This window comes from Lepidochelys kempii, chromosome 8 (genome assembly GCF_965140285.1).
Source record: "Lepidochelys kempii isolate rLepKem1 chromosome 8, rLepKem1.hap1, whole genome shotgun sequence".
Lineage (NCBI taxonomy): Eukaryota > Metazoa > Chordata > Testudines > Cheloniidae > Lepidochelys > Lepidochelys kempii.
The window spans coordinates 88,754,594-88,770,800 of record NC_136387.1 but is presented as its reverse complement, the minus strand read 5'-3'; the positions used below and the strand labels follow the sequence as shown (position 1 = coordinate 88,770,800).

The 16,207-nt window shown below is 42.1% G+C and overlaps 1 protein-coding gene across 1 annotated transcript in view; it reads left to right on the top strand.

Annotated features, from left to right (window-relative positions):
* Positions 1-16,207, top strand: part of SGIP1 (SH3GL interacting endocytic adaptor 1) — a 163,158-nt gene that overhangs the window by 99,584 nt on the left and 47,367 nt on the right. Inside the window, exons 10-14 of the mRNA XM_073357422.2 lie at positions 345-396; positions 6,780-6,865; positions 7,856-7,948; positions 9,309-9,383; positions 11,635-12,090. Coding sequence (XP_073213523.2) covers positions 345-396; positions 6,780-6,865; positions 7,856-7,948; positions 9,309-9,383; positions 11,635-12,090 — 762 coding nt within the window. The remainder of the gene's footprint in view (positions 1-344; positions 397-6,779; positions 6,866-7,855; positions 7,949-9,308; positions 9,384-11,634; positions 12,091-16,207) is intronic.

The following is a 16,207-nucleotide window of genomic DNA, read 5'->3' as shown; positions in this document are numbered from 1 at the left end:
CACTCTCAAGTCAGAAAAATTAGGTAGCAGACAACTAGATTCTGCTTTCTCTGCAGACAGCTATACAATGGGCTTGGTATTGGCAACTTGCTGAATACATATATTTGTATATTAAGAGATTAATATATTTGTTGAGGAGCTGAATTACACTTCTTCACCTTATTATGGGTTGAGATCACACAGCCTCTTACTTCTGTGTCAGTGACCAAGTTTAATTTTTAGTATGAAGTGCATGCTAGTTTCATGTAGTTGATGTGACCCACATCTTTGAGTAATTCATGTGAAAAATTGAGATACAGAACTCAAGTGAAAACTGATCTAAACAGAACTATCATATGTAACAGGTGAAGAGATAGCAAGACCTAGGCGTTCAACACCAACTCCAGAACTTGTAAGGTCAGTATGAAAGAAATTGTAAATTAATCTAGATATTGCACAAATATTAGTCTGGGATCCTTGTACCAAAGGTAGAGATGAGCAGTTAACTTATTACCTAACCCACAACTACTTTGGGAGTGGACACCCTGTTAGTTTTGTACATGAAAATCTGTAAAACTATCTAGATTTGATACCATTCTTGGTAGCAACTTCAGGAAAAAAGCATTTCTTAAAAACACCATCTCCAGCACTTCATCTTACTTCCTGGAACCAATCATAATTTTAAAAATGATGTAAAAAAGTGGAAGTGCCCTCCATGATGTAAAGTAAATTTTATCAATATATTCTCCTGCCTGCTGGGTCAAGATGACTCAGGGTATGTCTACACTACAAAATTAGGTCGAATTTGTAGAAGTCGGTTTTTTAGAAATCGTTTTTATATATTTGAGTGTGTGTGTCCCCACAGAAAATGCTCTAAGTGCATTAAGTGCATTAACTCAGCGGAGTGCTTTCACAGTACCGAGGCAAGCATCGACTTCCGGAGTGTTGCACTGTGGGTAGCTATCCCACAATTCCCGCAGTCTCCGCTGCCCATTGGAATTCTGGGTTGAGATCCCAATGCCTGATGGGGCTAAAACATTGTTGCTGGGTACATATCGTCAGGCCCCCGTTCCCTCCCTCCCTCCGTGAAAGCAGCAGCAGACAATCGTTTCGCACCTTTTTTCTTGAGTTACCTGTGCAGATGCCATACCACGGCAAGCATGGAGCCCGCTCAGGTAACTGTCACCGTATGTCTCCTGGGTGCTGGCAGACGTGGTACTGCATTGCTACACAGCAGCAGCAACCCCTTGCCTTGTGCAGCAGACGGTGCAGTAGGACTGGTAGCCGTCATCGTCATGTCCGAGGTGCTCCTGGCCATGTCGGCCAGGAGCGCCTGGGCAGACATGGGTACAGGGACTACATTGGAAGTGACTTGACCAGGTCATTCTCTTTAGTCCTGCAGTCAGTCCTATTGAACCATCTTATGGTGAGCAGGCAGGCGATACGGATTGCTAGCAGTCTTACTGTACCATCTTCTGCCAGGCAGGCAAGAGATGAGATGGCTAGCAGTCCTACTGCATCATCTTCTGCCAAGCAGCCATGAGATGTGGATGGCTTGCAGTCCTTCTGCACCGTCTGCTGCCAGCCAAAGATGTAAAAGATAGATGGAGTGGATCAAAACAAGAAATAAACCAGATTTTTTTGGACTCATTTGCTTTCCTCCCTCCCCCGTCTAGGGGACTCATTCCTCTAGGTCATACTGCAGTCACTCACAGAGAAGGTGCAGCGAGGTAAATCTAGCCATGTATCAATCAGAGGTCAGACAACCTGCTTGTTCCAATAAGAACAATTACTTAGGTGCACCATTTCTTATTGGAACCCTCCGTGAAGTCCTGCCTGAAATACTCATTGATGTAAAGACACCCCCTTTGTTGATTTTAATTCCCTGTAAGCCAACCCTGTAAACCATGTCGTCAGTCGCCCCTCCTTCCATCAGAGCAACGGCAGACAATCGTTCTGCATCTTTTTTCTGTGCGGACGCCATACCAAGGCAAGCATGGAGGCCGCTCAGCTCACTTTGGCAATTAGGAGCACATTAAACACCACACGCGTTATCCAGCAGTATATGCAGCACCAGAACCTGGCAGAACGATACCGGGCGAGGAGGCGACGTCAGCACGGTCACGTGAGTGATCAGGACATGGACACAGATTTCTCTGAAAGCATGGGCCCAGCCAATGCATGCATCATGGTGCTAATTGGGCAGGTTCATGCTGTGGAACGCTGATTCTGGGCTTGGGAAACAAGCACAGACTGGTGGGACCGCATAGTGTTGCAAGTCTGGGACGATTCCCAGTGGCTGCGAAACTTTCGCATGCATAAGGGCACTTTCATGGAACTTTGTGACTTGCTTTCCCCTGCCCTGGAGCGCATGAATACCAAGATGAGAGCAGCCCTCACAGTTGAGAAGCGAGTGGCGATAGCCCTGTGGAAGCTTGCAACGCCAGACAGCTACCGGTCAGTTGGGAATCAATTTGGAGTGGGCAAATCTACTGTGGGGGCTGCTGTGATGCAAGTAGCCCACGCAATCAAAGATCTGCTGATATCAAGGGTAGTGACCCTGGGAAATGTGCAGGTCATAGTGGATGGCTTTGCTGCAGTAGGATTCCTAACTGTGGTGGGGCCATAGACGGAACCCATATCCCTATCTTGGCACCAGAGCACCAAGCCGGCGAGTACATAAACCGCAAGGGGTACTTTTCAATAGTGCTGCAACCTCTGGTTGATCACAAGGGATGTTTCACCAATATCAACGTGGGATGGCCGGGAAAGGTACATGACGCTCGCATCTTCAGGAACTCTGGTCTGTTTCAAAAGCTGCGGGAAGGGCTTTACTTCCCAGACCAGAAAATAACTGTTGGGGATGTTGAAATGCCTATAGTTATCCTTGGGGACCCAGCCTACCCCTTAATGCCCTGGCTCATGAAGCCGTACACAGGCAGCCTGGACAGTAGTCAAGAGCTATTCAACTACAGGCTGAACAAGTGCAGAATGGTGGTAGAATGTGCATTTGGACGTTTAAAGGCGCGCTGGCGCGGTTTACTGACTCGCTTAGACCTCAGCCACTGTTATTACTGCTTGCTGTGGCGCTCCACAATATCTGTGAGAGTAAGGGGGAGACGTTTATGGTGGGGTGGGAGGTTGAGGCAAATCGCCTGGCTGCTGGTTACGCGCAGCCAGACACCAGGGCGGTTAGAAGAGCACAGGAGGGCATGGTGCGCATCAGAGAAGCTTTGAAAACCAGTTTCATGACTGGCCAGGCTACGGTGTGAAAGTTCTGTTTGTTTCTCCTTGATGAAACCCCCTGCCCCTTGGTTCACTCTACTTCCCTGTGAGCTAACCACCCTCCCCTCCTCCCTTCGATCACCGCTTGCAGAGGCAATAAAGTCATTGTTGCTTCACATTCATGCATTCTTTATTCATTCATCACACAAATAGGGGGATGACTACCAAGGTAGACCAGGAGGGGTGGTGGAGAAGGGAAGGAAAATCCCACACAGCACTTTAAAAGTTTACAACTTTAAAATTTATTGAATACCAGCCTTCTGTTTTTTGGGCAATCCTCTGTGGTGGAATGGCTGGTTGGCCGGAGGCCCCCCCACCACGTTCTTGGGCATCTGGATCAGGAGGCTATGGAACTTGGGGAGGAGGGCGTTTGGTTACACAGGGTCTGTAGTGGCAGTCTGTGCTCCAGCTGCCTTTGCTGCAGCTCAACCATACACTGGAGCATACTGGTTTGGTCCTCCAGCAGCCTCAGCATTGAATCCTGCCTCCTCTCATCACGCTGCCACCACATTTGTGCTTCAGCCCCGTCTTCAGCCCGCCACTTACTCTCTTCAGCCCGCCACCTCTCCTCCCAGTCATTTTGTGCTTTCCTGCACTCTGACATTATTTGCCTCCACGTATTCATCTGTGCTCTGTCAGTGTAGGAGGACAGCATGAGCTCAGAGAACATTTCATCACGAGTGAGTTTTTTTTTCTTTCTAATCTTCACTAGCCTCTGGGAAGGAGAAGATCCTGTGATCATTGAAACATATGCAGCTGGTGGAGAAAAAAAAAAGGGACAACGGTATTTAAAAAGACATTTTATAAAACAGTGGCTACACTCTTTCAGGGTAAACCTTGCTGTTAACATTACATACATAGCACGTGTGCTTTCGTTACAAGGTCGCATTTTGCCTCCCCCCACTGCATGGCTACCCCCTCAACCCTCCCCCCTCCCCGTGGCTAACAGTGGGGAACATTTCTGTTCAGCCACAGGCAAACAGCCCAGCAGGAACGGGCACCTCTGAAGAAAAGCACCTTATTTCAACCAGGTGACCATGAATGATATCTCACTCTCCTGAGGATAACACAGAGAGATAAAGAAAGGATGTTGTTTGAACGCCAGCAAACATACACTGCAATGCTTTGTTGTACAATGATTCCCGAGTACGTGTTACTGGCCTGGAGTGGTAAAGCGTCCTACCATGGAGGACGCAATAAGGCTGCCCTCCCCAGAAACCTTTTGCAAAGGCTTTGGGAGTACATCCAGGAGAGCCGCGAATGCCAGGGCAAATTAATCCTTTCACATGCTTGCTTTTAAACCATGTATAGTATTTTAAAAGGTACGCTCACCGGAGGTCCCTTCTCCGCCTGCCGGGTCCAGGAGGCAGCCTTGGGTGGGTTCAGGGGGTACTGGCTCCAGGTCCAGGGTGAGAAACAGTTCCTGGCTGTCGGGAAAACCGGTTTCTCCGCTTTCTTGCTATGAGCTATCTACAACCTCATCATCATCATCTTCTTCTTCATCCCCAAAACCTGCTTCCGTGTTGCCTCCATCTCCATTGAAGGAGTCAAACAACGTGGCTGAACCCCCTAAAATGGCATGCAGCTCATCATAGAAGCGGCATGTTTTGGGCTCTGACCTGGAGCGGACGTTCGCCTCTCTGGTTTTCTGGTAGGCTTGCCTCAGCTCCTTCAGTTTCACGTGGCACTGCTTCGGGTCCCTGTTATGGCCTCTGTCCTTCATGCCCTGGGAGATTTTGACAAAGGTTTTGGCATTTCGAAAACTGGAAAGGAGTTCTGATAGCACGGATTCCTCTTTCCATACAGCGATCAGATCCCGTACCCCCCGTTCAGTCCGTGCTGGAGCTCTTTTGCGATTCTGGGACTTCATCATGGTCACCTCTGCATGGTCACCTGCAGCTTGCCACGCTGGCCAAACAGGAAATGAGGTTCAAAAGTTCGCAGTTCTTTTCCTGTCTACCTGGCCAGTGCATCTGCGTTGAGAGTGCTGTCCAGAGCGGTAACAATGGAGCACTCTGGGATAGCTCCCGGAGGCCAATACCGTCGAATTGTGTCCACAGTACCCCAAATTCGACCCGGCAAGGCCGATTTAAGCGCTAATCCACTTGTCGGGTGGAGTAAGGAAATCAATTTTAAGAGCCCTTTAAGTCGAAAAAAAGGGCTTCATCGTGTGGACGGGTGCAGGTTTACATCGATTTAACGCTGCTAAATTCGACCTAAAGTCCTAGTGTAGACCAGGGCTCAGTGCCTGCCTGAAAAGTTCACTGTGTGCTTTAAGACTGATAAGAAAGCTTTATTTATCTCTACTTAGCTCCTGACCTGTGACAACTTAGCTGTCTGGTTATCACTAGCACAGCCACCTTCCATTTCACAGGTGGCTTTGCTGTATTTCACTGATGGGTGTCTAGTGTGTAATCAGACTTTTGCCTGTCTTGTTTGTAATCCATTTACCAAGCTATATTATTTGGGACCTTTGGTTGAAAGGTCAATCAAATCTTATGTAAATGTCAGTAATGGTATTTATTCATGATGCTTCCTCTCATGCTCACTATAACAACTTTGTAAGGCTATCAGATGCCATGGTGATAGGCACTATATCAAAATCTTAATAGACAGAGAAGCATACCACAGCAAATGCAGGAATAAAGACCTGTTGAGGCCATTTATATTAGTTTTCTTTATTCATGTTGGGATGATGCCATGATATTATAAAACAATCAGGTCTCTTCTCATCTTTGGAATAAAGCTATGGAATGAAACAGAAAAAAAGATAGCCAAGCCAAACATTTAATGTTAAACATCCCCCTCAGGGTTATGTTCTGCCACTGATGTGCAAGTAATTCATATCCAGAGTAATACTTGTTTGTTTTAACAGGAGTTATCTATGTGATCTGTCTATATTAGTGCCTAGCTCCTTGTGTAGTATCTAAGCAATCTAATGGGTCCATGGCACTAGCAAAGATCCTTGTCACCTGAACTAAAGAAGAATCTTCACATTGGCTGTGTCTGCAGTGCAACTATGGGAGGGAGGGGTGTGAATCGCAGCACACATTGAAATGCTGCAATGCTCTGTAACTGCCCTGTGTGGACACTGCAGGCATGAACTAAAAGGTACCTAGTTTGTATTAGCATAGTCCTCTTCAAACTGGACAACTTTAACGTGAACCAGGTACTTTTTAGTTTGTGTCAGCAGCATTCACCTGGGTCAGTTACAGCACTTTGATGTATGCTGCACCTCAAACCCCTGTAGTCCGACAGGGCAGTACAGACAAGTTCTCGGTAAACCTAAGGGTTTCCTTCTTCCCTGTGGGTCAGCCACTAGCAGGCTGTTTAGTCAGACACTTGATCAATGCTGGCAGTATCTCCAGTAGAGAATGTGGTATGCATACATGCTATAAAACTTTAATACCACAGGTAGCACTGAGAGGCTAACACTTCAGAACCTCTTTATCTTTTAAGCCCATTTACAGTTTGTTCCTTACATTTCTTATGCTAATATTTGTATTATCCTGCAGCAAAAAAGCCCCAGATGATCCTTCAGCCCTTGCCCCACTGTTTGGCCCACCACTGGAGTCAGCATTTGAGGAACAAAAGTTGGAAGGTATAAAAATCGACAGGGGGTGGGTTGCTTGCTTGTTTGTTTACTAGCCTGGCCATTTTTAAAAAATGGGAACGTTAGTTTGAAATAAGCCTTCTTAAAAAATAAGTTCTGCAATAAGGTCAAATGTGCAACAAGTCTACTTGATCACTCTCCCTGCCATTGAGACATTGCACTCTAGCTAACTCCTTCCTGTACAATATATAGAAACTGGCACAGTCTGCAGATTATAAATTGATGATAAACATTTAACTAGCAGTTCCAGAGTATGCAAAATAATTACCCTCTCACGAAATAAAATTTAATCAATAATCAGTTTTGTAAGTAACTTACACTTCTGATACAAACCAAACCATAGTCACAGGGGATATCATATGCTCCTGGTGTAGGTCCTTCAATCCAATATAAACAGAACCACAGGGGGGATATAATTTTCTGGAGTATCTCTCTGTTGAATAAAGAAAAGGAGTACTTGTGGCACCTTAGAGACTAACAAATTTATTTGGGCATAAGCTTTCGTGAGCTACAGCTCACTTTGTGGCACCTTAGAGACTAACCAATTTATTTGAGCATAGCTTTCATGAGCTACAGCTCACTTCATCAGTGAGCTGTAGCTCACGAAAGCTTATGCTCAAATAAATTGGTTAGTCTCTAAGGTGCCACAAGTACTCCTTTTCTTTTTGCGAATACAGACTAACATGGTTGCTACTCTGAAACCTCTCTGTTGAATATGTAACATCCTGGCATTTTCTCTGTGAATGTGATTTTCTATGTTGGGCAGATAGACCTGGCTTTTGAAACCCTTTTAAAAGGAACATCAGCTCCGGCCAGACAATGAGTCAGGGAGAAACATGTGCCAATCCAAGTACTGATGGAATGTTTGTATCTTCTGTCTGGTAGAAATTGGTACTGATAATTAATTAGTGGATTCTATAATTGAAATTAAATATTTTGTATTGCTTTGGTGTATGTGATTTATGTTTGTGTTCTTAGCTCCTTTAGATCAGACAGAGATATGGGGCTCTGTCCAGCCAGTGAATTCCAGTTTAGACTCTCCAAAACTACCAAGACCTTTTCCAACTGGAAGTAAGTTAAGTGTGGATTATCAGTCTGAAAAATTTATCTGGGCTATGGTATACTATGAGATTCTCTAACACTGTAATCATGTGGCAAGTTAGTTTATTTTTACTGGACTGACTTTAACTGCAACATACTAGAATGGAAAAAGGAGACATTCGTTTAATAATGTATTGGGTGGATGGCTTTCAGAACAAAGGAGACAGTGCACTTCATCCCTGGGGAGAGACATCACATGCAGAGGATTATCTGAATTGGCCAGGCTAAATTTGACGCTGTTTATCTGAAGGAAGAGAGAGATTGAGGACCAAATACAGCATATGATAAATACTATAGCGCCTGCTTATCTCAAAGAAAGATCCCGCTATTCTAAATTGGATTCACAGTTATATCTCCAGAGGAAATCATAGAAATGTAGGACTGGAAGAGCCCTTGAGGTCATCTATTTCAGCCTGCTACACTGAGGGAGGACCAAATATACCTAGATATCCCTGACAAATGTTTGTCTAACCTGTTCTTGAAAACCTCCGGTGATGGGGATACCACAACCTCCCCTGGAAACCTCTTCCAGTATTTACCTGTCCTCAATAGTTTGAAAGATTCTTCCTAATATCTAATCTAAATCTCCCTTGCTTCAGATTAAGCCCATTACTTCTTGTCCTACTCCAGCTGACGTCTCATTGGTGCTGAGTAGAGCAGGACAATTGCCTTTTGTCTTATATATGACAAAAGATTCTTCCTAATATGACAAAAGATTCTTCCTAATATCTAATCTAAATCTCCCTTGCTTCAGATTAAGCCCATTACTTCTTGTCCTACTCCAGCTGACGTCTTATTGGTGCTGAGTAGAGCAGGACAATTGCCTTTTGTCTTATATATGACACTCCTGTTAATACACCCCAGAATGATATTATTCTTTTAGTAACTGCATCACACTGTTGTATCATAATCCATTTGTAATCCACTGTAACTCCCAGATCCCTTTTAGCAGTACTACTGCCTAGACAGTTATTCCCCATTTTGTAGTTGTGCATTTGATTTTTTCTTCCTAAATGTAGTACTTTGCACTTGCCTTTATTGAAGTTCACCTTGATACAGATAGTGGTGATGCACACTAATTGCCCTATAATCATCATTTAATTATGCAAGGATTTTAAAATAGTCTACCATGATAAAAAGTCATAGTCATTATCTCTGTACTGAATTTTGGGACACATGTGCAATTAATCTTTATCAACTCTGCACCTTCAATGGCATTAAAAAGAAGACACCCTGAACAGGAGGAACCTACAAAGAATCAAACACACCATGTTTTATGAGCTTAATGCATCTCTTGAATTTATATTCTTTCCTCTGACCTGTTTTTCAGCACCTCCACCACTTCCACCAAAAAACATTCCAGCTACACCACCTAGGACTGGTTCTCCCTTAACAGTTGGTATAGGTAAGAATGAGGCATTACGTTTATTAGCTCATGAAATAATACTGCATAAGATATATACCGTGCATAACTGAGCATGGTCCTGTAACCACTGACTCCAGAAGCCCCCCACCGACTTCAGTGCAATTTATGCATGTGTAAATGCTTACAGAATCAGGTCCATTCTGAGGAAATCTGCATAACGACCACGTATTTGAACGTACTTGTATATGTTTAACTCACATGCATTTTATGTCTCCTTTTTATTTCCGATGTTTTGGCATCTATTGTGTTCAAAATTATACCACCTAAGTCCTCCATACAGAGCCCGTGATTTTTTTGAATGATTGTCATCTTTACTATCTATTGGTTTATGTCCTCTCGCCCTTTTTAGTACTGAGCCATTTTAGTAAAGAAATGTGACACTAGTTCCAAAGTTATACCTGAAACTGTGATAGTAGCTCTTTAAATTGGCTTTTAACTTTCATTTTGAATGTTTTTTAAGGTTCAATTCTTATGAAATAAGGGTGCAAAACTAATGTTTCTTTTTCTAAGAGCAATTCAGGGTCTGATCCGGTCATTCTTGCACCCCAAACTCCTGTTGCTTTTCAAGGGGAGGCTTGGGTGTGAAGTTGGGATTTAATTTGGAATTAGAAAATCTCAGTGTTGTTCATGCAGAGGTATGCCAGAGAGCTATGTTAACTATCATACTTGTAAAGATCTATGCTGAAAGAGAGCTAGGCTATGTGGAATGCAACAGGAGTAAATGAGGTACTTATAGCATATGTTGCTCGCAGGCACAAATTTATCAACTAAAATCAGAACTGTATGTTTAAATAAAGAAATGCAATCATTGTTCTTTGATACAGATGCATTGCATGAAAAACAATAGTTACATTACGCAACATGAACATACAATGCAAACGTGGTATATTATTGAGCCATTTAGTCATATAGAATCTCTATGCAATGAACTTAGTGCTCTATTCATCAATATCTTTATTCATACTCGCGTATCTTCATTTTTCCATTTTATATCTATGCAGTCTGATGGCATTTGTCTACCTGCATAAAATAGCATTCATCAACAAGAGCAAATGAAGTACGCAGCCATGTGTGACAATATATAGGCTGGCTTTTGGCTTGCAGCATATTTCAGTATGTATATCAAGTGTGGTAAAACAGAAAGGTCTCTTTTTAAAATTGAACATTTTACTCCCTAAAATACAGCATGAGTTCTCTATGACAACAGAGTCGGAAGATGGTTTTCTAAAATCTAAGAATATGCAATAGATGTACACAGGAGTGTATGTAGTCATAATAGTAGTGGTGTAGTGGGTATAGCTGGGGACTCCTGGGTTCGACCATCTGTTGCCACTGACTGTGTGACTTTGGACAGATCACTGTGTTAATCAGTGTACCTCTTCATTAAATAGGTATTGCACAACCTCCCTGTGATGTGGTTAGGCTTGCTTAACTTTGAGATCTTCCATAAAAGATGCTGTACTGTGTAAGTGTCCAGTCTGATCATCAGTATTCCACAGTAAGGAGAGATAAAAATCTGAGTACTAGAGGAATATGTGGGGTTTGTTTCCACTGGCTGCAATACAACTGGGTTGATGAATTCTATTTCCATATTGGTTACAAGGCTACATTTGCTCAAAAATTAACAACAAATGGTGCGTGATGATTCAGTTCATGAGTAAAGCCTTTAAAAAACCTTGTATCCACAGTAGGTTACAGCTGAAACACATACACGCTATATGCTACAATATACTGCATGTACATTGCCAGTATATTTTATAAGTGTTCCAAAATAGTATATGTGCGTGTATAAATATGCAGATTATCTCAGGTAAATCTCCGGTTCCTGTGCTTTGTGTGTATTTTTAATATTTAGTAATAATTCACTATCTTAAGTTATTTAGACCATACATAATGAACATCACTAGCCAATTATATATTTCAGTAGGATGCAGATATGATGTAAAGTAATATACAAGAAAGGTATACATATGGTATATAGTGCATGCTTTTTTCATATAATGTATATATTTTAATCCCATATATGTTTTTGTACATTGTGCATAACCGTATTACGTAGATATTTTCATGCACATGAACTATGTCCCCAAAAGCTGGTAAGAAAACCTGCTTTTTAAGTATCTCTGCTGGAATGTAGCTGACTTTGCAAGCCCCATATAAATGTAGAGTATAGTGCAACTTCAGCTATACCATCAATATTAAAGTTTAAAATAAACTACTTTGACCACAGGAAGTGACCAGACAGCAACAGAGGTCAAAAGTGACAAACTACCATCAATCAATGACTTGGACAGCATTTTTGGCCCAGTATTGTCCCCCAAGTCTGTTGCTGTTAACGCAGAAGATAAGTGGGTCAATTTTTCCGATCAGTCCCCGGAAAACATAACAGCAGAGTTGACTTCAAGGGAAAAAGTGGTGTCCCCACCTGTGGCATCAGAAATCCCAGCTGAATCTCCAGCTGTTGAAACCTCCCGCAATGTTCCATCACCTCTCAATTTAGAAGAGGTTCAGAAGAAAATTTCTGAGCAAACCCACGTTAAAGATGATAACTTAGAATCAACAGCATCTCCCAAAGATTTTGGGTTGGGACAGAGAGCTACACCACCTCCCCCTCCACCACCTACCTACAGAACAGTGGTGTCATCACCTGGACCCAGCCCCATCAGTGGCACAGGAAGCACCAGTGGTATGTCTTATAGCTTGAGTGTGCTTCAGTGTGCCCATGAATGCCTTTTTGCTGCAGTGTGAACACAACCTTTTAGCTGCTCTTAGTTGGCTTTTAAGCATCAGTCATTCCCTTTTGTTTGATTGTACTGTGCCCCCAGTGGCGTATTCTTTTCATCTAATGCTCTTGTGGTCCAAGTCGAGCTTGTACCCTAGATATCATGTTTCCTTTTACCCTGTCATTGCTGAGTGTCTGACATTAGAGGGGGAGTTGTGACTCCGCAAATCAGACTCCAAGGTGTAAATCTCGACAGCTTTTCACCAAAGATCATGGTTATTGCCTTAAATAAGTGCACATGCTCAACAGTTTGAACTTCTCTCCCAGATATCCACCTGTGATACATGTGTATTTGCAGGGCCCCAAGCTGCTGGCAGCCCCAGAATTTGGCACAGTTGCCTGCCTGCCATAATATCCTCCAGGAATTGCAAAATGAACAAAAATAGTGGAAAAACAGACAAATCTTCGCTGACTTTTCAGAAAACAAAACTGTCACTTTTAAGTAAAGCAGGAAATTCTTTGAATTCACTGTCTGTTCACATGACCGCACATGTGCAACCAAGTCACCTTAAAGGCTAACAAAGCCAAATAAACAGAAGCCCTGCAGATATAAGTTGTGATGCAACAAATTCAGTATATCTCTACTTCACCATTCTGAGAATGTCCTTGAGAATCCTAGATAGTGCGAGGCTGAACTAGGCTTTGATAAATAGCTTTTTAAAGTAAACACTGTAGAGTAAAACATGGATTTGTTTGAAGTTTGCTGGTTGATTGACTTCACCAGTTTAATTCTAAATTGGTATATGTCCTTTAGGTCAAATGACCTCGTTGGAGGTTGGTTTTCCCAGTGTCTTTCATGTCGTTCTGAAGAGTGGTACAACTTGATCACCTTATTTTTAATGACTAAAGTCTTGTCTACATGGGGAAATTTACTGGCAGAACTATACTGGTATAATTATACTGCTGTAATTATACCAGTACCTGTCTCCACATGGACATAGCACTATCAGCTAACCCAGCAAAAGGCACTCTTTTCTTGGAATAAGAATGTCCACCTGGGAAGTTAAAGCAGTATAACTATATAGGTATAATTATACTAGTGTAGTTCTGCTGATCAACTTCCCCATGTAGACGAGCCCTAAGCAAGATAGAAGTTACTGGTATTTGGAGAAAAAGAATCCCATGTTTTAAAGTGAGCACTGATGCTAGTGTTGAACGTGTTATATTGAAATTCTTTGTTTGCATTCGTGCATTTCCCAATTAAAACAGATATTTTCTGATTACTTTAACTAGGCCATGGTTTTCATTTTATGTATAAGCATTTCTGTGGTGCTCAGCATTGTAGTGTCTGAGGAAATGAAAAACTGGAGAATGCTCCCAAGTTAGATTTTTCATCCTTTTCGCATTCTCATCTTCATGTGGCAGAATGTAGCTCTCAGTGAAATCCCCCAGCTGGGGAAGGGTGGGGTTTTTTTTTTTTTTTTTTTTTTTAACTAATCCTGACTTCTGCCTTAGAGGTGAGCATTTCAGTGGTGGGTAAAGAGATTTTTCTGTGTTGGGTTTGTAAAGTGCTCTGTATTGTAAGGTACTGATCACACTTGATGTCTGTTGGAGTTGAGGGTGCTCCGTACTTTGTAAGAGAGGGACCCTAGATACTGATGATATTTTTGTTTAGCACCAGCTGTTTCCTGAGTTCTGTACAATGCACAAAAATATAGATGCTCCCTGCTCTGAAGTGTTTGCACTCTAAAAGCAGGCACACAGAAGATGGAGCACATTAGAAAATTCCTAGGTGGGGCTACCTCCTGTAATAATTATAAGCCCCTTATAAACACTGGAGAAGAATTGGATTTTTAGGATGGATTTCCCTGAGGAGAGGGGGTGGCTTGGGGGACTGGGATAAAGAGGATGTTCCACACATTGGGAGTGGGGGGTGGGGGAGGGCGCAGCATGGAACATACTATGCAGATAGAAGTGAGAGAAACTTAAAACCATTGTCATTTAACAGTACCCAGTGATGACCATACTACTATGGGGTAAGGTGGAATTCTGAACATGTTGTATATATGGTCATTAAACGAGGTCTTCCTTCATTTTGCTGGGTTTTTGAAGATACATCCTCTTTTCCCTGATAGCTGTGTGTTGGCTTTTGTGTGTGTGTTTAACTGACCACTGATCTTGTAGCATGTGATCAGTCAGCATATGTCTGATCTCCTTGATAATGCTGCTGTGGGAAGCCACCCTACAAGAATGTGGGATGCAGAATGCCTTGCATGACTTTTAAAGGGCCAGCAGTTGGGAAGATTACCATTGGTGGAGGGCAAGTTTGACAGTTTGGGTTTGTATAAGTCCCTTCCCTACTCATTTCAGCCACATCCTTGTGTTCTCCTGACCTGTGCTAAAATAAATCTCTCTCCAAACTCAGAACAGGCCTTTCTGCCACTCCATTCCAAATCCTTTGGTGATATTCTTTTCAGTTACCTGGTCTGCTAGGCTCCCAGTTAGCTGGGCATTCAGGTTCCACTTGCTTTGGGATGCTCTCAGATCAGAGCTGTCCCCGAATGTGTTGTCTTTCTATTCCTGGGAAGTCCTGGAAGCTGTAGGATTTGAATACAGCAGCAGGGACTGCTGGTTCTGCTCAAACACAAAAATGGAGGCCTGTTGGGGGTCATAATAGAAGAAGATGGAGAGGTCCTGGCCTCAGCCATCTAAACCTTAAAAAAAAAATCGGGATGGAGGGGGAGGTTGGGGACAGGGATTTGGCTTCTGATCCTTATTTGAGACGCATGATTGGGTTGGTTCTTTTTGTTCCAAACTAGTTGGCTAGTCTCTAATTTTTAACCCTTTCAGTAGCTCATTAAGGAAACACACGTACATGCTTACCCATGTCTGTTATGCATATCTATTTTTTAGTTTCTCCTTCTGCTTTACTTTTAAGTAGAGTGGTGTTAGTTGGATATGTTCCAGAGCTATAAAATGATTTGATGGCAGAACATTTTTTTAAGGTAAAGAATTCTGTAGTTCTGCAACTATAATTGGATTTTGCAAATGTGGGATTACATTCAGTTACGTGTTGATTAGTGAAATTCTGCTGCATATACTTGGTGCAGAAAGTGGTATAGAAGTGCAGTGGAATTCAAGGGATCCTGAATGTTTCAGGAACAAATATCGTCCATTTTAAAATTCTTACATCTAGAACATCAACAGTTGTTGCTTCTCTAACTACTTAAAACATTAATATGGATAAATACAAGTTATAATTCTGTTCCGTTAGAATTTCTGCAGTCCTGTTAGATAATTTCCATTAAATAATTCCCTTCTTGTAGGGCAATAAGTTTTTGGTTGTTTTTTTTAACGGGCTGAAGTGGAAAATTTTCAAACACAGGTGCCTCAAATTAGTCTCCTAAATCCAATTTTAGGCTCCTAAGTACAAGTGGCTTAATTTTCCAAAGTACTGAAATTGGTGTCCAAGATTTTAAAAAAGCAGAATCTAACTTTTGACCCAAGATTTTATGTAACATGGGGCAAATTTTTCATTTCATTTTCAAATGTCCATGTTTTTAAACCAAGCCAGTGTTAGATTCTTAAGGCAAATTATTCTGTTTTAAATGGAAAAATGAAAAACCAAGCACCCCATCCTAGTATATAGTTAGAAAATTAGACAGTACAATGCCAAACAGAATGTGCTTTCAAGTATTCTGTACAACTTGTTAACAACAGTCCTGAAAGAACCAATGTATGTATCCTTACTCTTAGGTCTTTTCTATTTAGAGGTATTGGTAAATCTTAGTTTAGGGGTTGAAGGAGTTTTAAAGATATTTTTTGCACAATACACTATAAAATGTGCTTTTGTAGAATATCAGTTATTGCTGAACTTATCCTGGTATGTTAAATTTTCTTTGTTACATCAAAATAGTATGTCAAGTGTTCTGTTAAGTACTCAATCCCATTCCTTTTCATTAAGTTGTAGCAAGTTGATCTTCGCAGCAAGGTGACAGGGATCAATGACAAAATGAAACATTTGAGCTTCGCAGTTAGCTACTTAAAATTTGTCTTTTATGGTAACTATATTTTTTAAATA